At 48.4% G+C, this 27,106-nt stretch overlaps 1 protein-coding gene and 1 long non-coding RNA gene across 5 annotated transcripts; one reads left to right on the top strand and one right to left on the bottom strand.

Annotated features, from left to right (window-relative positions):
- Nucleotides 1–879: 879 nt before the first annotated feature.
- On the bottom strand, nt 880–27,072 carry OIT3 (oncoprotein induced transcript 3). Of its 4 annotated transcripts, XM_017832655.1 has the most exons (11): nt 26,928–27,072; nt 20,393–20,449; nt 18,689–19,063; nt 18,168–18,278; nt 14,977–15,099; nt 12,016–12,138; nt 7,953–8,113; nt 6,924–7,339; nt 3,220–3,319; nt 1,737–1,844; nt 880–1,703 (listed from the first exon to the last, which is right to left on the bottom strand). In XM_017832655.1, exons 1-11 carry the CDS (start codon nt 26,980–26,982, stop codon nt 1,629–1,631), a joined length of 1,704 nt encoding a protein of 567 aa, XP_017688144.1. In that variant the 5' UTR covers nt 26,983–27,072; the 3' UTR covers nt 880–1,628. The 4 variants fall into 4 exon arrangements, with proteins under 4 accessions (XP_017688144.1, XP_017688143.1, XP_017688146.1 ...); XM_017832654.1 differs by having other exon boundaries at nt 880–1,844; XM_017832657.1 differs by lacking the exon at nt 20,393–20,449 and having other exon boundaries at nt 880–1,844.
- Nucleotides 7,758–9,703, top strand: LOC108506066. The gene is made up of 3 exons (XR_001877666.1): nt 7,758–7,939; nt 8,245–8,410; nt 9,307–9,703. It is a non-coding gene; the product is annotated as an uncharacterized LOC108506066 (long non-coding RNA).
- Nucleotides 27,073–27,106: the final 34 nt, after the last annotated feature.

The raw sequence follows: 27,106 nt of genomic DNA, 5'->3' as shown, positions 1-27,106 counted from the left end.
ATGGCTAGATAACACAGGAACAGTGTCTTTCCACTTATGCCTACTTATCATCACAGAAATGATGATTTACTCTAAAATACACACATATTCCCAGATTGGAAAAGCAGCCATGAAGCTATTTAGAAAAGTCATGAAACTCTCAGCCCATTAAATGCCCATTCCTCACTGGAATCTCACTTGCCAGAGCAAATAAATCTGTGAAATGGAATACTGTTGAGGTAATTTGTGACTCCCTTCTAAATGATCCCTTCAAACAGGCTCCCCATCCATTTGAAAGCAGCAACAAATCTTTTTTGCAGTAATTTGGCTGCCTTCAACCAAAGCAGAACACAGGTAATGAAGGATAGGGGCCTTCCAGCAGACCTCCTAACACGCAGGACGGAGCTGCACATGGAGAAGCCTCTTGTAGAAAACCTCAGGAATGCACTGCAGTGCCACAGCCGGTGGTGGAGACGGATCCTTCCTCTCTCATCCTTGTTCCTGCCTCTCCTTTGTCCTTCACTGCTCACTGTGCCTCCTTTCTTTCACCCCACATCCCCAATCCTTCACCTTGCAGCGCTCCCGCTCCTGAATGAAGCCCAGAGGAGACCGAGCTGATCATCTGTTATGTTTTCTTTGGAAGGAGCTTGACAGCCCCAAGAGACTCCTGACAACCACGATGCCACCAGTCCTTGTGTCTCCAGCTACAGTCACTTGAACAAGGCTGCCTGGTGTCTCCTGTCACCAGGGGACAGCCCTGTCCTGAGAACTGCCCACATTACAAGTGATTCCTGTAAATAATTACTGTGCATTCCTCTAATCCCTCCGTTGGAGCCATGGTCTAACGGGGCGAAGCCTCACAAGTTCCAAACAAACATTTGGTAGCAGCACGCCTGGGAGGGGGGTGTTTATAGATGTTTAATGGTGCTTCTCTTACAATCAAGGTGCCAGAGCACTTAGCAAAGGCACTTTTGGTGGTGGGAGAAGAGGGAGAAAAATAATGATACACTAAATATAGGCAGAAACACTATTAAACTGCATGCAATTACCAAAAGACACTAAAAAATCAAATCTTATTAAATACCTTTCACTTTTAAAAATAACATTTAAATGTGCCTGTGATAGAGCTGAGCTTTGGCTGCCTGTAACGACAATTGTACAGCTCCAGGGAATTTACAAATGATGAGATAGAATATTTTATACTTGTTTTTATTAACAGTCACCCAGAAGCTTCAGCATCGCTCACAGAACTGCACAGCAAACACATTCAGCTACGATACTATTTGTACTGTCTGATGCAAGAAGGCCTTGGATAACATTTGTTTAGCCAAGGACAAACAGTCCTAGAGCCTGTAGGTGGATGTAGGGAAAGACAAAGCTGGGAAACGCTTCCGGTCTGCAAAGCAACAGGGTCCCTCCAGCCAAAGGGTTGCTGGGAAGAAACGCAGGTAAAACCAAACCATTCTGCAGTCCGGGTGTCCAAAACACAAATAATCATCATAGGGTTAGGGAAATGAGTCCTGAGGTGCAAGTGGGGCTTTGCCAAATACCTCTTGTTTCCCAAACAGCCATGGCAGAAGGCACTGATAAGGAAGGCACTGATAAGGAAGGCCGCCCTCAGTCGGAGATGCTGTTCCAGAGGGTGGGTGTCAGTCGTCAAAGTCGATTCTGATGGGGCCCCCTGTCAGGACGTGGTTTGCCACATGAACAGATCCCTTCTCCTCCTCTGCCACACGAACAGATCCCTTCTCCTCCTCCTCCTCCTCCTCGGCCGCCCTGCGCGCGCGTCTCCGGCAGCCCTGGGCGCAGCGGGACGTCTCGTCCAGGGCCCCGCACACCAGGATGCGGCAGTGCAGGAACACCTCCTGGGGGTGGGGACACAGCAGGACGGGGTCAGCGCTCTGGGAATCACTGGCACTGCTGGCACAGCACGAGCCACACCACTGCCATGGCACAGCCACTTCTGTCCCTGCACCGACAGGGTCTGTGTCCACCATCGCCACCCGCAGCCAAACCGGCCGCTCCGGCTGAGATCTCAGAGCATCTGTCTGTGAGCCAAGGGTGCACACACAGGGGATAGGAAGGCGGGAAATGATCCTCCAGAAGAAGGGATGAAAACGCCAGGAATAAGCTTGGAAGAACTTGCATGGACTGGCAGGAGCTGCATGGCAGGGATCAGGTCAAGAACACGTGAAGCCTCACACAGAGATGGGCTGAGAGAAACGTGCAAGAGGATTTAAAGTGGGCTGAGAAAACATAAAGCTAAGAATCTGAGGGGAAAAGGAGGGAAACACTGGGTGATGAGGGGCTGAAGGAAGGAGGAGAATGCAAAGAGCAGGGAGACAGCTGCCTTGTTATCCTGCACAGCAAAGGCAGGGACAGGGTTGCTGCTCCCTGCCCCATACATGACAAGGAGAAGAAGCAAGATCCCTGCAAGCAAGCAGTCACAAATACATGATCAATGGTGTGGTTTGAAGCAGAATCCATGGCTCAGGCTGGGAGGATGGATGCAGGGTGGAGACAGCAGTGGCAATCAGATGGCCAAGAAAAATTCCTGAATTTTGGAAGATCTCATTTGTTTTAGCCCTGATGAGGCTCTCTGGTAGCTGGAGCAGCAGCTTTATACCTTGTGGAGTAAGCAGTGTTGGCTGAGCATAACAATGACTGGAAGACCCAGTTTATTCCAGCACAGAAAAGGAAAGCTGTTTGCATTAGGGAAATGGGATTATCCTTCAACTGCCCTCTCACTACTGAGCTTCTGCCCCAGAGTGCCACTGGCCTGGACAGCCAGGTTTCACACTGAACTGAACAGGATGGTGACCTTGCACCTGGAATCCTGGCATCTGTACTCCCAAGAGCTAGAGAAGACACAAGGTTGAAGAGATTCCAAACTATAGACTGTCCTGTTTTGAAGACAGGACACTGCAAAATGTGCCTGGTGACTGGGAACACCTTCTCGCCCAGCATACGAGGGTCCACTAAGACCACCTTGGACACAACAATGATTTTAGCCTGCTGGCATTGATGTTCCACAACTTAATTTTAGTTGTTTTTATCAGTCTGTCCCAAAGCACCTGTGTCAGGCTCCTGAAAGACACAACTGCTGAAACAGGCCCAGCAGCACCTGCCTTGGCCCAGCCATTCCACCCCTTTGCACTCTCACACAGCCACCCTGGTGCTGAGATTCCTTGGTCAGATCAGAGCTGATGCAATCACCTGAGAGCTGAGTTTTGAGCTTACCCTGTTGTCTTTGCCCACGAACTTGAACACAGGAACCTGGAAATGCTTGGCAAGATGGTCCTTTGACGTGTACTGCTTCACGGAGTCATCGGACACGCAGCTGAGGGAAACAGAGGGACAGGCTTTTAATGGCTTTCCCAGAAGTGGAAAAAGACATTCCAGCCTACTTAACCAGAGAAAGGAAAGGAGGGCTTGGCTCTCTCAAGCTAAGCTACCATCCCTGCTACTTCCTCTTTGGCCACAGGAGAAAATTCAGAACGATGGGGGAAAACAACAGCAATGCTAATAGCATCTCCAGACAAAGGACAGCTCAGCAGCAGAGAGCTGGCAGGACCTGGGCCAGTCCCCTCAGAGAGGGACTGCCAGAGAGCTGCAGGCAAGTCTGTCCTCGTTTCACCTTCCTGTGCAACAGTCTGCAGTGTTATACACTGTTGAATGTGTTATGTACTTCTGTGTACACATATATATGCACATAAATTATGCTTAAAATGAAGCCTGTACACACATTACTAAAATATCACAGATGATGAAAGCAAAAAAAAACAAATTTGCTTTGCTTTGTATCATTTACATATTTCCTCCTGCTGGACTTGGTCAGACAGCTCAAATTCACTGCATTAAATTAATAATTTCAATTTTTCCATCACTAGCAATATATGATCATGCCCTCCATACAGGAGAGCAGCACATGCTCCTGGGAGCACTAGGCACTGCTCTGATCCCAGCATTATTTTCACCACTATTTCTCCATGGCCTGAAGGGATATCCCTGTCTGCAGCACTTCCCTGGAGGCAAACACAAAACCCATCCCCAGGGAGCTGATAAACCACCACTGTGCATCTACAAAACCGGACAGGTTCCTCCCCCCTGAGGCCAAACACACTCAGTTGTTTAGAATAAAACTGCTGTTAAAAGCAGTATTCCTGAAGGCATCTGACTGTAAGGAATGACAGTTAAAGACTTCTCATGGGTGACTGACCAAGCTTTGGGGCTGTGAAGTCAACTCGTAGGGCTGTCCTCATTTGTGAGCACATCAGCTGTGATGATTCTTGGACACCGGCTCAAACTGACTCCTAAATCTCAAGTTCTCCAAAGGTTTGCCACACTGGTGGCAGGAAACATACTGGTTTGGGGTTAGGGAGATGGGAGAACATCAAGCAAGAATCAGGGATATATGGACAAAACCAGCTCAGAAACCTCCTGAGTCATGGGGACAAGCCCTTTTGCATTTTGTGTGGGGCCATACCCTAATCCACTCTCCTAGGAAACTCCCAGACTCTGTCTCCCACCTTGGAGAGGTAGGGAAGGACAGGGAGCACAGGTAAGGAAGGAAAATGGGTGAGCCTGGTCAGGATACAGGGAAAATAATGCTTTTCTGTGCATACTGTGCTTTAAGTTCAGGAAGCAGACTGGCAGTGCCACGGGAGCTGTGCTCTGACCCATTTGCTGGGGGGTTCTAAGGTAGAAAGGAGGGCTTGGAGAATAAAATATCCACTTCAGCCTACAAATGAGGGGCAGCCCGAGGTGTAACTGAGGTGAGCCTTGCAGTGGAACTCCCTTCACTCCATGGTGCTCAGCTAAAGCACAGCTCCTGACCACAGCACATTGCCCTGCATGACACGACCTCGCTCCGGGTGCCCCAGAGAGCTTCAACACTCATCACCTGGGCCTTTGGTCAGTGCCTTTGGCTGCACTGTGCTTTCAGAGAGAGGAAGAACAGATCAGAAGCAGGAGAGCTGCTCTGGGGTTGGCTGGGCTAGCAGCAGTGCAGGGTACTACAGGGGAGGGACCTGGAAAAATCCTGGTTTCCAGGGTGGTCACATCAGCACGGGGAGAAGGCTGGAGTCCCACAGAAGGCGGCTCCCACCTCTTGCTGACTGGAGAAGGCAGGGAAGGAAGCAGTAGAGAGAATTTCCCCATCCCTAAGTCCAAGGTAAATCCCCTCAAATTTGAACAGTGTTCCCCTCTGGAAGCTGCAGTTAACTCCAGCAGGTCTGATCCTACATAATCGAAATAATTTAAAAATCCCATCTTTATTGCCCTGGGCTTTTGGGGCTGGGTTGCTGGAAGGAAACTGGGTTATTACAGAACTGTCTGGAGCAGGGACAACTCAGCAGAGTATTTATTCAGCTAATCTTACTTTTGAATCGCTGCAAGCGCAGAGACAGAGAGAGACAAAGAACCCCAGTTAGTTCGATAGCACATCACTAGTGAGCAGTTTAACTACAGCCCAGCCCACGGGGGTGGTGAGTCTGGGGACACTGGGGCCTGCAGTGAGGCTGCAGAGAGGAGCAGGCTGGATGAGGCTCCAGCCCACTTTTCCCTTTGGTGAAGTTTCAATGCCCTCTGCAGGTACCAAGGGGCTGCCGGTGCCGTAAATCCTCCAACTAGTGCTGGGGTGAATTTAAGGCATGACATTTGCTACCTTCTCCCTTCTCCATCTGGCTCAGGTTTTGTTTGCTGTTTTGAATCCCATCACTCATGAGGAGAAATTAATGAATCTTTGGAGCCTTGACTCTGTGAAGGGTCTACAGGAAGAGCCAAGGCAGGGAGTCAATAAAATCAATTCTCCCATTACAAATCTGCTCATAAAGCCCAGAAATGTCAGGCACAGAAGGACTGCAGCCTAGGATGGAGGGAGAGCTGAATCCTTCATTGGGAGATGAAAAGAGAATTTCTGGGTACTTTACACTGCAGGACCCTTTTGCTGTGAGACAACGACACAGGACTTGTCATCACCAGCTGTAAGGGTGGGTGATTTAGCCTGGGCAGCTGAGGAAATAATTGTTGTCCTCATTAGATGGTCTGGCAGACAACACATGGGGCTTACACAAGCACAGTATCTTGACTGCCAGGCTACAACACTGCGGGTATGCCTTAGATATTCCCTGGACTGAACTTCCCTCCCTAGAGGAACAGCAGACTGTGACATTTCCACAGCATTGTCTGGTTAAGCTCCTGCATGCAAACACTCCACAGCAATGCTGTAGCATGGCACAGTCATTTTGGCACCCAGAGAAGTGTCTGAAAACAAGGATCATCTTAGGAGCCACAGCTGAGCCCCCAGCAGTGCTCCCCAAACCTCTGATGCAAAACCCACTACAGAGAACCCACAGATCCACATAGAATTGTTTTTAGCATATCCTGCAAAGATCACTAACCCCCAGAAAATTACAGCCAATCTGAGGGACCCTAAGTTTGCTGCACTGACATCAGAGAGAGGGATGCTCCTGGAGCTTCAACTAGGATCAGCAATGGAGTCTTCTGGCTCATGCTGTAAGAAGGCCATTATGAGAAAATTAAGAAACTTGCTCCAGTTGCTGCAGCAGCTGCCTGGCAGCAGCACATGGCCATCAGGGGGTTCTGCCCATTGGTTTGGTAGTCTGTGGCTGGCAGGGAGAGGATATCAGAAAAGAGAATCTTTTCTACAGGAGCCAACTCAGTTATCCACAAGGCTAGTTACAGGGAAATATGGCCTGTAAAGGCTGCACTCGGAGTAACCTCTTTCACTGTCTCCCACAGTTTCTCCCAATTACTTTTGATGGGACAGGTGGTTTCAGCTTGATGGCTGCTGGTGATTGCTGGGAGCAGGGCAGATAAACTACTGTGGAAAAGGGGTAGTGTTTCCTGCCTCAGACAAGACAACTCAGCCCCACTGCCAATTCCCATCCAACAGCCAGCAAGAGAGGGAACAGTGAACTCACCCATCTTGAATCAGGTAGTACTTGAGGATCTCATCGATTTTGGAGGTGGGAGTGGCGAAGCAGCTCTCTACAAGTGTCTCTAGTCCACTGACGTGCACCAAGGGCTCAATCCCAAAGTACAGCGAGTCCCGAAGCTTGAGGGTGGGAGGAGCCCCCCTGTAGGGTTCATCAAAGTCTTTGTCTTTGAAGATCTCCAGGGTGAAAGGGAAGATGCCCTGGTTGCGGCTCATGATTTCCAGGGGCGAGTTCTTGAGGTTGGGCACATAGGCCTCGGAGATGGTGTAGCGGCGCGGGAACTCGCAGGTCACCGGGATCAGCAGCTTGCTGGTGCGCACGATGATGTCCCCATTGCTGCCCGGGGTCTGCTTCGGCAAGCCAGTCACCAGGTTGGTGGCAATGATCTTGTCATCTATTACCTGCAGCAAAGAGAGGTGTTGAAGGGAAAGGGGAGATCACTGAGAAGGACCTCTCTGGGTTGACTTTGTTCAGGACACCCAAAGTAGCCACGGAAGGCACAGCTCTGTGAATTTATACGCTGCAACCAGAACGATGTTCACCCTCACTTACCAACCAAGGGCTCAGTTAGCTGTTGGCTGTGATGCACTGCACTCCTGCAGCAAGCTGAGGAATTGGCTTCCAGTGCCACCCATCTGCTAAGATGGGCTCTCTGGTTCCTGATCAGCTGCCAGTTTAAATTTTGGAAGAGAAGACCAGAATCTGTCTCAACAGGAGGGTGAGGAGTGACAGCACTTGTGCCTTCCACGCTGGCGTGACAGTGAAGCTCCCTCTGTGACGCACCAGGTGAGCAGAAAGCAGCACCCATGCTGACAGACACACCACTGGAGGGGAGGTGGAACAAGCTCTCCTACTTTGGGATGTTAGCCCGGGTCTACTCAGAGACCAGCTGCACAGCAACACAGGAAACTGCTCTGATAGTACAGCTAAACCAACCCTATTCCCCAAGGAAGCCACAGCCAAGTCCCCAAATGCAGAGATCCCAAGAGCCAGGGCAGTAGGTACAGTACATACATCTACAACAGTCCCACAGGACTTCAGGGAGAAATGGATGTTGACGTGAGTGCCGTTGGAGACGCCTTTGCATGAAGTGTTGATGAGGGAAAGGTCCAGGCCTCCAACCAGGTCCTTTGGGATGTTCACCTCGATAGAACTCGACTTGCACAGCACTGGAACTGCAAGAGAAGTCTCCATAATAACAGTCTGCACTACAAAGCTACCAGAGAGCTGGGGAAGGGCTGTACCAGTTATTATCGGGAAAAAAGGGGAATCCTGTGCAGCATTTATCATTACTATCTCCCCACAGGAACTGCCTATCTTGCATTCCTACCTACACAACACAAACCTGAACTACCACGGCCCCAAATTCTCCAGCCACAGCGAGGCCTCAGAAGACAATGAAGACAATCACCGCACTTGAAGCAGAAACTTGGCTGTGCAGCATTTCCAGCTTTACTTAATACTCAGCACAGGTTTGATTGATATCTCTTGCACTGCTATCTATGTCCTGGGAAGAGCCTTTGTCAGATATGGATATCAAATTCACAACACCCCAGGCAAAGCCATTTTTTAAGACCCTTAATCAGATTTTACATCAAATCCAGAACACATCAGAACAAGGCAGAGTAATTCCATATAGATACCAAGCTAAAATGGAAGCACCTCAAAATGCCATAATAATATTTTTATAAGCAATAAACCCAGCTCTGACAAACAAACCCAATTATCTCACTCATTCCCACCTCCTTCCAACCTCTGAATTTTTAATACAGATCTCCACGTGAATTTTTTTAAATTACCATTCCATTACATAAGAAGTGGCAGAAAACATACAGCTTGGGCAAAAGGAAGAAGGAAAGAAGAGAGAATAATCTTCAATAAAAAAGTAATTGCTATATATATATTCCTTGGGAGACAGGACAAGTGTACTGGTGCCAGAAAAACAATCCCCTTACAGTATTTCCCTTTATTATATTTTAAAATCCCACGACAAAACTTTTTGCAAATCTACTAGCTGCCCAAGCTTTTTGCCAAAATTACAGTCTCAGTCCTTGACATTCATATGACCTGCTTTCCCTTAATTTTGGTCATTAATTACATAACTTAGGATTCTGGATCTTGAATACAAGGCACACTGCTAAGACATGCCTTTTACTCCCCTTAAAAAAATTCTCCTGTTCTAGCCAAGGTATTTGTAACAGCCTCTACACCTGCAGGGAGGACTTCTAATAAAAACTTGATCTTTTCAAGGTGATATGCTAAAATGTATGCAGAGTGCCCACAGCAATATGCTCCCATAATGACATTGCTGGGTTAGAACAGAAGCTTAAAGAACTAAGAACTACCTTAACTTCCCCTCCATCGGCAGGTGGGAATAACGGAGCACGTCGGATGGCAAAGCTCAGGAGGAGACAAAGAGACTTTGGAACACAGCACAATGCACACAGAGGAACATCCTTCGGAGAACTGATGGGCTCAATCTGGATATAAAGCCTCACTGTCCTAGTGACTCCTTGATAAATAAGAAAATGTCATGCTTTTATTTTATAAAGGTGAAGTTCAGAGCAAGACAGTTCGTACCCCAGCTGCAATTTTCCTAAGTTCAGGACCAGTTTGGTTAAGGATATCTCTGTTTCTGCATGTCTTTGATTGGCACAAAGGAGGAGAAAGAAGACCCCACTGCCCCCATGCTCTGGCACTGCAGGACCTGTGTGCATACAAGTGAAGGAAACCTGCAGGCAGATCCACTGGTGAATCAAGACAAATCCTGGCTCCTTGGGAAAACACTGGGGGAAACTCCTCATACTGACCATGTCAGAGGAGCTGGTAATGCAATTCAAACCACCCCAGACATTTGTCCAAGGAATAGTAACCAGTGCTGAGAGCAGTGTTTCAGTTCTACCAATTTGTCAGTGGTGTTGCGAGCAGAGCCGGTGCCTCAGCGGGATCTGGCTCTGAGCAGACCCCCTTCCCCCAGGACAGGGGAGCTGCAAAGGAGATGACAAGGTGTGCAGACAACATGTTATTCCAGGGTAAGCGGTGAGGTCCCGACTGCCAGGACTGAGATGCCCAGCAGAAATGAGTTATCCTGATGCCAAGGAGCCCACTTTTATTCCCAACCTCTGGCATCCGTTCAGAGAGCTGATGTCAGCTCTGCACCCTCCTGACTTGCTGTCAGCATCCATGTCCTGCTCCTGAGAGCCTCATCCAGGCTGTGCAAATCAAACATTTCAGTTTTTCACCCTCATACACCACAGATCACCTGTGAGTACTGGGAAAGCCTCCTCATTTCCACTTTAAACTCTGCTTTGCACTAACACTTAACCCTGGTAGGAAGCTTCTGTGGTGAGCCCAATGCTCATTTTTGCTGTCTGCTGTTGTTGGCACTGTGTTCCAGCCTTTGGTTCCTTCCTCAGCCTTCCAAAGTGCAGCTGCTTGGAGCAGAGGTTATCCTTCTGCACAGACTGCCCAGCAGAACAGATTCCCTGACCCACTGCTATACACCAACTACAGTGTCGTACCCTGCCTACAGGCACAAAAAGCTTGGGCAGAGGAGGGGGGAGGAAAAAGCATTTCCCCCTGCACTTCAGAAAGATGTGGGGTACTAGGATGGGCTGCAAAATTCCAAGTGTTTTGCTGGCTGGTATCTTTGTGGAAAAAATGTAGTCAAGACTGTGGTTTCTGTGGAAGATTATTAATGTTTGTTCTGAACATAGAGACAGTGCAGAGGAGGGTGGAGAGGCTGCAGAGCCAATTGCTTCAGGCAACTGTGCCTGCCCTGCACTGCTAATTGAACCAATATAAACCTGATTAGATCTCATAAAAATTTGTGTGGTACAGCTCCATATCTGCTCAGAACTACAGACCAGTGCACAGGGATGTAAATCCATGACATGGAGAGGAACAAGCAATTCCACTCCATGAGATGCTGCATCCCCAGCCCTGCCTGGCCCCGGCAGTGCTGCTGCTCTCAGTAATCAGCCTCACAAGCAGGAGAAACATTGGCTGGGAAATCCAGGGCTCCCAACCCTGCTGGGGTTGCCTCAGAGAGACAGGACTGAAAATCATTGCTCTGTATCCATCCATCAGACCTTCAATCAGTGAATGTAGTCACAGCTCTTGGAAATGCCACCTCCACCTCCCCCAGCAGCACTGTGGGATCCCAAGTGTGCAGTGCTCAGCCTTGGGAGCCCTGCACTTCTAAAAGGCTTCAAAAAAAGCAGAAATTCCATCAAGCAGGACCATTCCAAGTTCATCTCTGAGACACACCTGCCCTGTTGGCCCCTGTGAAGTCTGGATCTGTCCCTCCAGCTGGTGTCTGGGCACTCTGTGACACATCAGACTGCAAGAGGTTCTCTGAGCACATCAGGAGACACCAGACTGCTGGTAGCTTGGGATGTATTTGTAAAGGTAATCCCATCCCAAAACATGGAACCTGTTCATTCCATGTGCATGCCATAGGTGTGAGTGAGTCAGCAGGAAGGCTCCCTGTGTAAAGTTCACATGGAAGGTTTTCCAAGGATAATGCTGTCCTTGCCTCTATGCAAGGATGTATCCCAGGCACTTTTCCAAGGGACAGCAGGAACACCCTGTATCAAAGCTAGTGCCCTGCTTCAAGGCATAGGAATGCTCACTGGAATGGCTACTGAGATACTTGGAGAAAACATGCCTCTCTTTTTAACCCCATTGTTGGAAGTGACTGAACCACTTGAGCTGAAATTTTCAAGTCTGAAGCATGGAAAATGTCAGTTCTACAGCACCAGTTTGTCAGAGGCACACAGAGCTGAAGCAGAGCAGTACAATAGGAGATATTATGCAATCTTAATTGTAAGTGAACTCTGCCAAAACCACCTGTAATGCAAGAGGCACCCAGGAGGGCCCTGTGGCTGTCCTCCTGCCTGGTTAAAAGAGCAATGCCTTCAGGCTCTCAGTTCTGGATGATCTGTCACTAATGACAAAGCTCCACTAATCAAACTGGAAAGGACAGACTAAGAGAAGACAACAAAACCAAGAAGAAAAGTTCCTTCAGACATACTTTTGGGGGACAGAGGCTGCTGGGGAGATTTTCTTGACCTACCTTGGCAAGTGTGGTTGTCTTCTGATAGAACAAGTCCCCTTGGACATTCACACTGGTAGGTGTCTTCCACTTCAATACAGGTATGGCTGCAGCCTCCGTTGTTGTTGTGACAGCCTTCGATTTCTGGGAGAGAAAGGAAAATCAGCACACCCTGAGGGCCCCAACGTACCCCTGACCAACACAGACTGTGGCCAACACAGCTCCAAGGCAGCAGCATGGGCAGAGCTTGCTTCCAAGAAAATGCAGTGGAAACCCTCTTTTTAATTGTACAGTTTCCTGTGTTTGTCATTTGCCCATGAGGTTAACAAGGAATTCTGTGAAAAAGAATTACCAAATTAAATCCCACTGAGTAGGCAATCTGCACCTTGGCCCTTTAAAGATCATAGAATGGCTTGGGTAAGAAGGGACCTTAAAGACCATTTTGTTCCACACCTTCCACTATCCCAGGTTGCTCCAAGCTCCATCCAGCCTAGCCTTGGACACTTCCAGGGATGGAGCAGTTATGACTTCTCAGGACAACCTGTGCCAGGCCCTCACCACCCTCACATGGAAGAATTTCTTCCCAATATCCCATCTAAACCTGCCCTCTGTCAGTTTAAAAACATTCCCCCTTGTCCTGTCACTACATGCCCTTGTTGTTTGTCTCTCCTGAGACATCCTCTTAAACTAAATTTTTATGTTGTTTCTTTCTTCGAAAAGGTGGGAGGAAAATCCTCTTAAAAGTTCTACCCCACTCCCTCCCTTCAACACCAGCAGAAAGACAGCCCTGAGCTTTACAGGAGAGCTGCCCTGGGGAGGACAGCCCTGCAGGGAGCCAGCTCCTATTTCCAGCAGGAAACACCAGAGAAAACATGATGTGCTCATTCCCCCTGGGTTCCCCAGCTGTGAGGGGGGTGGCTGTACCAGATTCCTTCAACCCCTCTGTAGGGTGAGGATGAAACTCTGCTCATAGGAGTTTCTTTAGCAGGAATTCTGCTGGTTTGGGAGTTCTAAGGCTTTGAGGTTGGCTCAGGGACAGCATGACACGAGTTCAGGGTGTAAAGTTCATTCCCTTCCTAATTTTCCCCCACTGTCAAGAGCAGAGTAGAGAGGGCAGCACAGCTAATTGGAGGATGTGTCATGTCTTACATCTTATCCATTCAGGTGAGGCAACTCTCTGAGGACCTGAGTTTTTGTGTAAAACATATTCCTGGCTACTACAGCTACAGAAAAGAGCCAGAAAGGTCATCCAGATACATTCTGAACATTTGAAAACCTAAGGAAAGTAAGGCCATTTCCAGCTCTTGTTGGCTTCCTATTATAAAAAAAAAACCAGGGTCATGATTTTTTTGGAAATAATCTTCACTGCTTGATTTTTTTTAACCCTTTGGGATGAGTATGCTAGATGAGTACTACTGTTCTCACTGAAACAATAGTACATGAGATAAACAAATCATAAATACAAAATATTTTTCCTCAAGATTGCCATCAGAAATGACTGTGGTTTTCACTGAAATGTAAAGAAAAGAATGGAAATCCCATACTGACTCCTATACAGTGCATGGAAAACAAGAGCCTGAACACTCCATATGAGTCAAAGTAATGGGTATAGCATCCTAATGGAATATGATACTTTTAACCCTACTCAGCCTCAGCAGCTCATGTAATCAAACTAAATCTCTTGCATTTGTTCTTTTTAGCCACAGCTGTGAGGTGGCTCACAAGTAAATCACATCCTCTAAGGGCTCACAAAGCTGAGGGCACATCTTTAGAAATAAAACTCACTAACAAGACTGTAAAAATCCCCAGCAGCAGTGTTAAACTTGTGAAAAGCACCATCCTTCTTACAGAAGGGGAAATTAAATGATATATCAAAGGCCCTAAAAACCAACATTGGGAACAGCACAAACAAGTTTCCAGACAGACTATTCCAGCCCTGTCAGAAGAGTGTCAGGAATAAAAACTTCACAGCTGGTTTACATGGCCTCCTACCAGCTCAGAGCTGGATGTGGAAGGGACAAAGCTCACAGACCATTTTTGGCCCCACATGATGTGACAAGGACTTCAGGAGCTCTCTGCACAGCATTCCCAGGGCAGTGTCACTGCCTGCATGAGTGATGTTTTGCTAACACAGCTCAGGGAGCAGATTGAGCTCTTCTGGGCAGCTGAAAAGTGAGGCACATCTGCAGCTGTTTTTCTTGTCTGAGGCCCCACAGTATCTGTGAACACCCCACACAGCAGCTTTGCTTTGGAGGGGGCACAGAGCTCTTCACAGCTCACCACAGAAAACATCAGGTACAAGTCTATTTTTGTTGAGTTTGCCTATTTCTGCCCCAGAGATGTCTGTACACTGTTAGTGACAACAGATCAAACCTACCATTTGGTCTTTAAGCCACCAGTCTAAACTCATCAAGGGTTTTCAGCCTGGCTGTGCCACCCCTGAGAAGGAGCTGTAGCAGATGAGCCCACAGCTAACCACTCACAGACACCAAACAGCCAAAATGCAGCCCAAATCTCAAATCTAACTTCTGTTCACACACTGGCACCCCTCTCCTCAGTCTCTGCCCCAGGAGGCTAAAGTGATCCTCATGCTCTAATCTCATGACATTACCCCATACCTAGGTTCAGCTGCCAAAACCCAGCAATGCTAAATCTGTTCCCCCCCCCAAATCTCCAGAGCCAAATCCCAGCAACTCCAGCAATAACCAGTTCCGTGTGGACAACCAGTCTTCCAGATTCACTGCTGCCTTTCCCCCATGGAGGTAAACACAAGCAAATCCTAACACAAGTGAATGAGGCAGGGAGAACAACAAGGAGACTTCTCTCTGCTTGCTTAGAAGGATATTTTAGGAACAACCCCACTGGCAAGCACAGAGGTGATATGAGTGACATTTAATCCCAGCTGCAAGGAGCCAGGAGAGAAGCAGTGCTGCAAGGGAGAGGGAATGATTCATGCTGTCCCTGTGGCAGCTGAAGCCTCACCTTCACAGGTTCTGCCATCGCTGCCCAGCGTGCGCCCGACCCCGCACTCGCAGCGGTAGGAGTTCTTCAGGTTCACACAGAACTCACTGCAGCCTCCATTGTTCTGCTCACACTCATTTTCATCTGAAAAAAATCACCCCAAACCAGTGTCAGAACATGCCCTCAGTAAACACACAGCTGGCACGTGGGAGCACTGCTCAGACTGGCTTTCCTGGCCTCCTGAACGGGATCGGGGCAGCAGAGATCATATCACAGGACATCTTGAATGGGAAGGGACCCACAAGGATCGTCGAGTCCAACTCCAGGCCCTGCACAGGACAACCCAATAACCCAACCATGTGCCCTGAGAGTGCTGTCTGAACACTTCCTGAACTCTGGAATATAATGAGTAATCTCTCTGACAGCGGCTTTTGAATCTCTTGGTAAAGCTCTGAAAACTCCTGCTAATCCTGTTTTAAAGGCTAAACTTTCTCTGTGTCTGTCTGCTTTACTTTTTTTTTGAAAGGTACTTTTTCTCTGAGATTCTCATTCTTCAACCTGATTTCATCTCTGCGTACAAAAAGTGAATCAGAGGAAGGGACAGACATTGCTATTGTTAAGCCACAAAACTAACAATTTCTCTTAGGCAGGCCAGCATACTGAGGTTATCAATCAAGGTTCTATCAAAACAGCTTAGAGGCTGGCATTTACTAGATGTCAGAAGCTTAAATTAAGAAAAAAAAGCAAGATATCATTTTAAGAGACAGGTCAGAGAGGCGCTTTCTTAGGTATCAGTGGTCCCACACACTCACAGTGCCCACAGCTTGCAGCTGGTGCTGGTGTCTCCTTCCACAAGCGACGTGAATTGAATATTTTTAGCCAAAGAATTGGCTGCTACCCTGCTTTGGGAGGCAGGAAGCATGTCCAGGAGACACACAGACACACTGCTTTTCACACATGTGACAGGCTCCACACTTTCCCTTCTAAAAATAAAACTAAAGCTGCTTAAAAACAGAAGGTGAAGAGGGAAAGGGCTAACTGGCAAAGGCACGGAGATGCTGTTAGAAGGGCCTAGAGCTTGTCGTGGTCAAGGGCTGTACCCAGCAATCCCCCTTGCTGGTCCCTCAGGTTCTACAACACACAGATCTGTCCCTGCTCTTCCACACTAGTGACAACCAGCACTTCTGGGACACTTCTGTTTGTCTCGAGATTGGACCGGGAGAGCACTGAGCTGATTTTATCCATGGTTTAGTAGGACATGGATCCAAGTATTCATGAGGTCAAAGGCAATGCCCTGAGTTGGTGGATGTGTGATGGGAAGTCCAAGACCTTACCTAACCACTGAGCTTGCAAATGAAAATGTAACTGAGGATCAGCAGTTCTACTCTGGGATTCAAAGCATGTAATGTACTGAGAAGCACAGGGAGGTGCACAGAGCTGTTTAACATTCATGGAATGGTTTGAGTTGGAAGGGTCCTTAAAGCCCATCTCATTGCACCCTGCCATGGGCAGGGACACCTTCCACTAGCCCAGTTGCTCCAAGCCCTGTCCAACCTGCCCCTTGATGGGGCAGCCACAGCCGCTCTGCTGCATTACTGCAGCATCATCAGCCCCTCTTTTTATGAGGAGCTGGGAAAAGAAGCATATTCTCCATTTAGGAAAGGCTAATAGGGATTTATTTAGTTTCTCTGGAAGGCTGGCACAGCTGCTCTGAGAGACGTGATTGCACAATTACTCAGCGCAACAGAAAGTCATTAGAGAGATGAGTGAGCCACACAAGAGAGGCTGCAGGCTGGTGACCCAGTGTGATCATTCCAGCTGAGCTGTTGTGCCATCTGGGAATCCCAGGGAGAAGCAGCAGTGCAGAAATCCTGCCCAGCCTGGCCATGGAGGGGTGAAGGCAGCTGCAGCACACACAGACAGGCTCAGGCTCCTGCGAGCCTACCTGCTGCAGGAAATCCTTTCCTCTGAGCCTGCCACAATTTTATTGAGTGCTGGTGCTTGTCAAGGGCACTTCTGTGACTGGAAGTCTTGAACAGAAGCAGCCAATAAATGCTTTTAATTACCTGAGAGAGCTAAGTCAGCCACTTGACTGCAGAGATGTGGAGCTGCTTAAGCAAAACCCTTCCACAGAATCAGTGTGAGCCAGAGTAACTCTGCAGCAGGGCCAGGCTGCTCTCTCCACAGACTGGGATGACTGTGGCCCCTACCCTGATGCCCAAAACACGAGGGGTGTGAAGAAACCACCCACGCCTGCTTTGTCAGCTGTAGTCGGTATGGAAGAGGCTGATCTGCCACACAGCCTCCTGGACCAACTCTGCTTTCAGCTTCCCCACCAAATCAGGCCACAAAGACACAGACGAGATCCCACCTCCTCCATACACTGGCACCCCTTCCTCCTCCCTCCACCTCACCTCTTCTTATCCACCAGCGTGGTTCTGCAGCTCCCCAAGGGCCACCCCTTCCAGCCCCTTGCTTTCCCCCACAGATCATCTTCTCCCTGACCTCCCAGTCCAGGTGCTCTCCTCCCAGCACCACACACACGACCACAGCCGTCCTCTCCTCAGAGGTCCATGAGGATTCCCTTCCAAATCCCCAAAGCCCACATTCCCCACTCTGCTCTCACTTACAGCCCTCCACCTCCCTCTGGCTGTGCCAGTCTCTGTCACCAAATGCCAACGCCCCGAACACCCCCCTGTCATGCTGCCTAAAACCACTGCAGCTGTGATGGGACTTACTGTCCTTTGGCTCTCCTTAAGGCCCAGGCCATGGACAATGTCCCAAAAGGGCAGGAATATGGTGGAGCTTAGTGTGCAGCCTTACACCAGCCAGCAAAACTTTTTTTTGGGAGGAAAGAGGCATTCAACAGAGCATCTAATAACAGGCTGCACAGCATTTTCTGAATACCACAGGGAGACTGTACCACAATCTTGCAAAGAGACTCTGCTACTGGCAGTGCAGCTGTTGCCTTCAGAAAGCAAATCTAGTCTCCGTAACACAGAGCTCCAGGGCCACCAGAATGGATTCAGTCGTGGGACGTCTCTTGGAATCACTGACAGAATCATAGACCTATTCTAGGCAGCAAGGGAGGAAACTCCTCTTAGAATACTTCACGTTTTGCACTGCTTTGCAAGGCAATGGGTCGAGAAGTGAGCGATGAAACAAAGGGAAAGAAAGCATTGGTAGCTGGCACAGGTTATTCCCACTCTTACCAAGGCATGTCTGTCCATCAGGTCCTAGTGTTGTCCCTGGGGAACAGGTGCAGTCACTGGTGTCCAGGCAGGGGCCCTGGCAATCCACCACATCACAGATGTCATAAAAATCTAGGGCATGACAAGAACACTGTCAGCTCAAAGTGCTGAGCATGCAACAAAAATAACCACATTTGTCCCATCAGCTTCCTGCCCTGGGAGCAGCCCAGCAGTTCCAGACCTGGCCCACGTTGGGAAAGACGAACCGCTGAAGCTGCTAAGAAACAATCTGCTTTAATTACTGCACGTCAGAGATGCAAATTTTGACTTTGGCAGTGAGCCAAGACAAACCATGGCGCCCACAGAGAGCACCAAATCACCGCGAGCCGGGTCAGCCACGGAAAATTCCCACCGGCAGAACGCAGTGGGTGGAACTGCCTCACGGATCCCACACAGACAGGCCACCACCCGCACCTGACGGGTGGCAAAGCCCGAAGCCAGGCACCGGGGACGAAGGGGGTTTGGAAAAGGGAGCCACTTACGGCCGCAGTAGGCGTGGAAGCACACGCTGGGCTTGGAGAGGTGGTACACGTAGTAGCCGCCCGGGCAGGCCTTGACGTCGATGGTGGTGTTCCAGAGGCAGCAGTTCCCGTTGAAGCTGGCGCAGGCCTGGTGCTGGACGACGCCGTCCTGCTCCCGCGGGTGGCTGCCGTTCATCCAGATGGGAGCGTGGGTGCCGCAGTGGTTCTCGGGGATGCAGAAGGTGGGCATGGCGTCGCCCGCCATGCCCGTGAAGCGGTACCACTCCCCGTCGATCTGGCTGTCGCACGTCGGCTGCCCCTGGGAGCCGTTGATGTGGTGATCCGTGTTCCTCCAGGGCTCGTTGAGGCTGATGTAGGCAGAGCAGGGGTCCAGGGCTGGGGCAGGCAGCAAGAGAGAACAGCTGGTAGATATCAAACCGACTGAGAACCGTAAACAATGCAAAATAATTTCCTTTTCTGTCCCTGACTTAACAGAATCACCGTGATAGAGATCCCCAGGGAGACATGGCCATACCAGCAAGCTGACTTGTGGAAAATTCTGACAGCTCAGCTTAAATTTACTTGTTCTTCCAAGACCTCAACAGAACTCTCACAACATTATGCAACAGCCTGACTTGCCGCTTTGCTGACAGGGGGTAAAAAAAAAAGATATAAGCAAATCTGGGGGCCAGGTAGTGATTTTGCCATGGGAAATACAACCTGGGAGCACTGGATCTAGTCTAGGATACCCAGCCTTTGTTAAGTCCTAACTGAGAACCTGCAAGCCCCTCCTGAAGTCACTGGTAACTCTCCCAGATGCCTTGGAGCAAAGGAATATATCTCAAACAAGTTATGCAGTCTCTTTTAAAACCCACCTACAGCTGGTACCAGCCCTTACAGTCGAGTTGTCAACTCAACTGTTATTTAAAATCTAGATGGCATGAAGGTCTGAATTGGGACCTTCTGGAGAGCAAAATGTTCAACTCTTGACACAGCTGCGCTGCTCCCAAGGCCACAAACCCTGTCTGATCATGCAGTCCTCAAGGAGCGTGTCCCTTTTCAGAGGCCTTTCTGAACCTTCTGTAAACACTTAAAACATAAGAGTTCCATAGGGAGAACAGAAATAAAGATTTTAAGTCTTCATTACATTTTCAGTCTTCTTCTAATTAAGCCTGATTTGGCAGCTTCCTCACTGAAAGTCCAGAGGTTCCATCTTCCCTTACATTTAATACCTGATTAAGGACTACTTATCCATGACAGGCTATTCCCTATTAAGCAAAATGAATGCTAATCCTGTCCTGAGTAAGGAAAATTGATTACTATTTCCTGAAATTAGGCTAATACAACCAATCATTCTGATTAAATGCATCTCAGACTGGAATAGCCTCTACTTCCCACAGCACAATTCCTTTTAAGTTCTAAAACTGTGCTGTTTTGTTTTGTTTAACAATAGGGTGATGCAATTTGGGTGGGGGGAGGAACATTATACTATTTCTATTAGAATTTCTGGACACAAACCTTCCTGGTTCATTATTTTGATTTGCTCCACTGATTTTAAAGTGGAAACTTTAAAGTGCTTCAGAGAATGGACTTCAAAGTCACCCTTATTTAGCTGTGCCCTCTGTAAATATCTGTCCCACAGACATGGAATGTTGTACAAGTATCTCATAAATACAGCATCTCTCCTGATGAGCACCCTTGCACCTTCCTCAGCTACAGACACACCTTGTTTGGTCTCAAATCCAGCATAAAATGCAGGAGCAGCTGCCACAGTCAGGAGTGCTGCAGAGCAGAGCACGGATCTGGGTTAGGAAAGGAATCTCAGAGTTCAAAAACAGGCAGAGGAGCTGATTCACTGCCACCACAACCAGCCCAGCTCTCCTGAGCAGCAGAGAGGGGAAGGCAGGAGGGAATCTCTGAGGAGATCCCTCAGGAGCTCTCCATTTCACCCACCTCTCCTTGCCTGCCCTTACCCACAGACAACAGCAGTGCTGGAAATCCCATCCTCCAAAAGCTCGCTTGACTTTTCCCCAAAGGAAAAGATGTGTCCCAAACAGAGCTTCCCCTGGGCTTCCCTCGATGTAACTCCCTTGGTTTTCCACCAGAGGATTTGGTGTGGCCTTAGGGTGAGTCACTGACTAAGATGAAAAGGTTTTCATGCTGTTCAAAGCCAAATGAGGTGAAGTGGGAATGCCCTGTCAGCTTCCCAACTGGGCAGCACTAAAAATACACACAGCCTCATTAGCTTTCATGCAATTAACTTTATGAAATATCCTCTGTGGACAGCCTCTGGAAACACTCATCTAGGGAGAGCACGTTGAGTCCTAAACATTCAGAAGATAATTTAAAGACAAAATATACTGAGATGAAGATGCAGTAGCTCAAAGGAAGCTGGCAAGAAGGCACATCGGGGGAACTGAGGTAGCCTTTCCTCACATCCTTCATTCCTCTGAGAGCTTCTGGCAGGAGTGAGGGGGAGGCAAACAAGCAGAATAAGCAGACAGTGCTCTTTGGAACACTGCAGATCCTCATGGCCACCCTCGATGTGCCAGTGCTGCCCCATGCCAACCTCCCTGCAGACACCAGCAGCCCTTGGCAGCACAGTGTACTGAAAACAGATTGGAGTTTTTAGGAAAAAAATCTGATCAACTTCTCGTCTCCTCTCCCCAACCAACGAAAGCTTGGGGGTTTGCACAAGACATATCACTGTCTCCAGCTCCCTCCATTTTTCATTTTTCTTGGCTCAATTCTTTTTCCTCCCCAACACTCCTTGCGTGGCCCGAGCAGTTCAGCCTGACAAGCATTAGCTATGAAGCAAAGCTTCTCCATTTGTAATCTTGACAATATCATCAGTTCTCTAGCTGACATGGGATCGTATATACTGGGTGACAAATCAGGCTCCAGCAAGCATTTGTGAGCCCACCATTCTGCAGAGATTAATCCTGTGTGGATTGTGTAACTGGAGGTCTCTGCTCCAGCACAACTAAGCAACGTAGTGAGCAGCACTGCATTATGACACTTAATTCAGTTCAGATTTGTCAAAGAAGCAGGTGAAAAGGTAGCATAATGGCTATTCATAGAGCCTGTCCTCTAAAGGGAGAGGAAAATCCCACAGTGCCTTGGCAGGAGAGGTTCTCCCAGTACAGGAGACTTCACGCTCTGTGACAGAAAGATCTTTCCAACTGGAAAGAATTTTACATCATCTTCAAAGGAAAAGAATATTTCTCCCATCTTCCAGCCTTTCACTTAAGCATACCAAGGCTCAGCATGAACCTTTACAGATGGCAAACAGAAATAAGGCAATGCCTCTTTACTCACCCATCGAAGACACTGGCTGGAGCTGGATGACAAAGCAGATGCAGAAAAATGAGTACTGGAACATCCCACTCAGCCAAGGAGCAGTCACTGCTCAAGGAACAGAGGCTTGAAAGCCCTCACACACGCTGTGGCTCTTGCAGCCTTCCTCCCAGTGGAGCTCCCGACTCCAAGGTTCCAGAAGAGCAAGTGTAGTCGCTCTCCTGGAAGTTTATCAGAGGAAGAAGCCGAGGGGATGTGGGGTACAGCTCCAGCCTTGACCTCCCCAGAGCAGCTCTGCCCCTGACTGACAGCAGAGATGTACTCACTGGTCAATGTTGTTTTTTGGACTCGACCTGCTATTGTTTTCTGCCCTGACTGCCCCACAGTGACACCTCCGCTATCTCATCCGGAGAGGAGTTCTAACCAGGGACACCCGGACATCCCGAAGGCATGGAAGAGAAGAACAGATGGGTGCTTGTTATCTCTGCTCCTTCCACAAGTCCTACGACTCCATGGCTCCCCCAGGCAGAAAACACTGGCCAGAGAGCCTTAACTGCAGGAAATGGTGGCCAAAGGAGGAGACTGATCCTTCCGAGCAGAGATTGCAGAGGAGCCCCTGGAGCAGAGCTACAATGGGAACATCAGTCAAAGTGAAAGACTGGTGTCCCACAGGGAAATAAAGCTGTTCCGAGGCTCCCTTTTCACTCCTGGTCACACAACCTGATTGCAGCAAGGTTATCAAACAAGGCAAGTAGAGACCCTTTTCTGCAGCAGTCTTACAATCTCCTCATCTTTAAAAAACAAAACCAAACCAACAATCAAAAAATCCATCATTAAGGAATTAAGTTCCACGCAAACCCAAGTAATTGAGAGCCTCTCCTTACTGGTTCAAACCAAACCAGGCTGAGCTGCAGGTGACAACCACGAGCTCTGGATGTAGCACCCTGAAATCTGTTCTCTGCTAAAGCAAACCCAGCACCATGGCTGGCAGTGGGATACCAAGGACAACGTGAATAAGCGGAAAGGGATCTTCCCTCTCCTCCCATCAGCTCTTGCTATAAGAGATCTCCATCAGCAATGAGTGCAGCTAAGCCTACAGTAATCACACAGTCAAGCAAGGGATGTATTTCCCCATTCCCTTCCCATCCTGCATTTCTGCAGCAAGCTGGAGTAAGGAATGACATCAAGGTTGACGAGCCAGCTCAAAATCCCAGCAGGAAAAAAGCAGCTCCGTTATTTTCACATTGAGTTTGCACAAGACAAGGAGCTGGGTGTTTGCTTCACAGGGATTGCACACTACAGAACGTTCTCAATGGCCTTTCCCTGCCTGGATGTGTCCCTGGCAGCAAAGTGCAATTTGCTCCTCTGCTCCACCCAGCACAGGAGTCCTTTATCAGTGGTGAATGACTCTGAGGAACGACAAAAAAACCCAAATAAGTTACAGACATTGCTCCCACCAAAATAAATAAAAAAATCCTTGTGGCTCTATTGTGCTGACAGCTGTGCAGTACTAGAAAAGGTTTTCCAACAACAGGAAAAGAGAACAGATTCACTACACAAAGCTATCAAGGCAGATAACCCTTAAACAGTGCTTGTGTGAATTCCCAGAAGAGAAACTAAAATTGAACAGAGAGTACTGCAACAAGACACAGGGATTTATATTTTGCCATTTTCGTGGAGAGGGTGATTCCTACTTATGATCCTGGGTAAATAAAACTGACAAGCGTGGATGGAATGTTCTGTTGGTGCTACAGGTGTGTACAGTTCTCTGAACCATCTCATTTCCCAGCTGCTTTTGTTTTAGAGGTGCTACATGAGCCTGTCACAATCGTGCTTTGACAGGTACAGGTAAGTGACTGACAGCTGACAACACAGGGAAACCAACTGCAGCATTGAAATTCTGAGCCTCAAAGGGGTCGCCAACAGGCCCTACCAAGTTCTCCAAAATGGATTAAAGCAGGAGATGCCCAAGCATTCCCAGAGATGGCACTATCCCCAATCACCACAACATCTAGTTCAAGGAAAGGGTCTCAAGCTGGAGAAGATTGTGTGCTGCCTCTAAACACTTTTGGGAAGAAGAACCAGAGGCAACCCCTCTATCAGCACTTTCTCTTTGCTTTGTAAATTAATTTGGGTGACAAACATTGCTCCACAAACAATAGTAGCCTGAATTGGATCACATAATCTGTGCCTCAGGGAGCTGTGTTAGTCATTTCTGAAAGCAGAAAGGGAGAAAAAATCCAAACAGAATCCTTCTTGCAAGGAGATGCTCTGGAAGAGAGGAGATAATTCCAATGGGGCGCTCTAGGGCCTGCAGTCTCCAGGCAAATCCATTGTTCCTGACCTCCACTTCCACACTCCAAGGATGAATGAGTCCAACTTTCCCAAAAAGAATAAGGATCAAGTTAGTACTTCTTAAAAGTACTCATCAGTACTGTTTAAAAGATGTGAAGGGGGGAGGCAGTACTAAAACCAAGGGCTGCAATTTTGTTTTGGTATGCAAAAGTTCTAAACCTGCTGCAAAGCTTGGGTATGTCTGCTCTTGACGTGAGAAAGGCTGCTCATTTTGCAGTGGCAAGCACCCCCTTCCTGCCCCTCCCAGACATCTGGAGGGCTTTACCATCCTCACACAAGGAACTCAGGTTCCTCAAAGCACTGGCTGGGCTGGAAAGCCTTGTACTGTTTGTAAGGGACTGCTGACTGAAGAGGCTTTGTCAGAAACACCACTCAAGGCACCGCAGTGCCCAGAGAAGGGGAGGTGCTGAAGCACAGCTCTGGGTGCAGGGACCTGCCCAGAGGAGCAGGAGGAAGAGCTAATCAGCACTTCCTGCCGCCGAGGGAGAGCAGAACCCGGCACACGCGGCAGGATCTGAGGATGCAGGGTCACAGCAAGCCCTGACAGGCTGCTGAGATGGATTGCACCAAAGTCAAGGACTCTGAGATAGGCCTTGGTGCTGTAAACAACGCGTCCCAGGACACGGTGCCAATGGGAAGGGCTGGGGAGATCAGGGAGCAAACACGAGCCTAAGGAAGAACGAGTGTGAACTCAAGTAAAACATCAAGGGCCCATTAAAATCAGGCAAGTACAACACCCCTAATGAAGAGCAGCAGTTATTTCCTCTCCCTTGGTGGAGACCTGTGATGCAGAGCTTGCTGTTTTGGGAGTGTTTTTCCACAGGTCCTACAGAACCCGGTGTATTTTCCATGATCCTCAATTTTCAGATGGAGAAATTAGGGCGTACAAGCTCACAGAGCCACATCCTAAAACCAGCTTCTCCCATACTTCAGGGCTTAGGTATACTTCAAGCCTAATTTCCATTCCTGTATTTTACTTTTCACCCCTTTTATGTCATTATACAAGTAAATCTGATTTTTTTTTAAAGGAAATAATTAGAATCTCTTGGGACAGTTAAGATTCAAAAATCTCCTTCCCTGTGTGAAAATAAAGCCATACAATGTGGCACAGAGGAAAGCAGCTCACATTTACAGCTCCACTCACAAGAAAACCTCAGAAGATACCAAAGAAATTGGTCTGCTGGCTCAAAGAAAGGGCAACTTGGCCAGCTCCACTCGAGTGGCACAGTGCCAAGGTCTGACAGCCAAGAGCAGCTCCAGAGCATCATGCAAAACCCTCCTAGAGCCAACATGGAAGTGTAGGAACTTGCAGCAAGGTGGATCATGGTGGCTGCCTGCCAGGCAGGAAGGGATAGAGGGCAAAAGAGAAGGGGTTTCTTCTTTTCTCTTCAGGAAAAAGGAGCCATGAACACCTTTCCCTGGAGGGTGGAAATGTAGAGCCTCACAGGCACAGCAAAGGAAACCTAGTACAGCTCTCCAGGCAACTTTAAACCGGTCATGTATTTGAAAGTCCCTCTCACAAAAGAGGTTCATCAAAAGAGTAACAAAGCTGGTAGAAGCAGCAGCACCTGAACACTGCAGTGCACACTGCTGCTCGTCCCTCACGGGGTGAAGAATGCAGTGGGACATTAAGATTCAGGCAGCACTGTGCAGGACCCTGTCACCTGCCTGGCTCCAAGATGGGCAATAGCTGCTGCAAGAGAGTGTGTTCCTGTGGAGATTTAACAGTGTGGATCAGGAGAGCAAATTAACATTGCCCTCCCCTTCAGTGTTGGCATTCCAAGGCACTGAGATGGGAGTGTGAGGCTTATGGCATGTCATCCATACCTGGCAGAGACCACAGCGCACTGGGACAGCAAAATCTTCAGGAATATGGACTAACAAGACCCGCTGGACAGCCTGGATTTCAGGGAACAACTGCAGACTCTTGTCTTCCTTCCTTCTCCTACACTGTCTCTATAACAACATTAAAACATGTGCTGGAACAATTTTGTCACCGCATCTTCTTTCTTTCAAACTAGAGATTGTGGTGCCAGATGTCATGAGTCTCCTGTTCTTTTGGATGCCAAAATGGGTGACCTTTTATGCAACTGAGCCAAGCAATTTATATAAGCATGGCAGCAGTTCATCTGGACACAGCAGTGGACTAAGGGCTGCTTGGAGGAAGAAGGTTTGTCACCTGTGATTAAAGGGAGGTTACAACTAACAGCTTCCAGTCCTTCTCCAGCTTTAAAAAACACAAGGTGGCTCTTTCAAAAAATATAATACCCATGATTGGCCAGTTTTTGAAACAGTTGATGGACACGATAGAAACCTGCACCAAACACCTCATCCCAACACCACAAAGTTAGGACAAAGTACAGTTTGCTGATTCCCAAAGTTAATGAACAAATCATATGCCACCATGACAAATCAGACCATTCAAGGGCCCAGAAAGGAACAGAAGCTTAAAACTTCAGCAACTTTCCTCTGAAACAGCACTTGAATGAAACACAGAAACACTGACACCACTTGGTTGACACTTTTTAGGTAGCTGGGGTGTATATTCTTATCTTGCTACTGTGTTGGTCAAACAAAGGCACATCTTTGTCAGACCAAGTGTCTCTACCTCCACCTGAGCACCTCAAGTGCTCCCGAGATCCCTGTGTTAGGCAGCCAGGCATGGCAGCAGGATCTCCATCCGAGCTCCTTCAGCAAAGCTCTGCTCTGCGTCACCACGGCCTCAGAGAGGTAAGGGCAGGAAGAAACAACCTAAACAAAGAGAAATGGAGGAAACTCAGCAGAGAG

The sequence above is a fragment of the Lepidothrix coronata genome, unplaced genomic scaffold (genome assembly GCF_001604755.1).
Source record: "Lepidothrix coronata isolate B3197 unplaced genomic scaffold, Lepidothrix_coronata-1.0 Scaffold204, whole genome shotgun sequence".
Taxonomy (NCBI): Eukaryota; Metazoa; Chordata; class Aves; order Passeriformes; family Pipridae; genus Lepidothrix; species Lepidothrix coronata.
This window is presented reverse-complemented; position numbering and strand designations above follow the sequence as displayed.

Coding starts and splice junctions, on each gene's coding strand:
- OIT3 (XM_017832654.1), bottom strand. CDS start 26,982: ATGCCTGGCTGCCTAACACAGGGATCTCGGGAGCACTTGAGGTGCTCA. Junction 3,320..6,923: donor TACTACCTGATTCAAGATGG/GTGAGTTCACTG, acceptor TGTTTCCCTCAG/CTGCGTGTCCGATGACTCCG. Junction 1,845..3,219: donor TCGTGGGCAAAGACAACAGG/GTAAGCTCAAAA, acceptor CCCCACCCCCAG/GAGGTGTTCCTGCACTGCCG.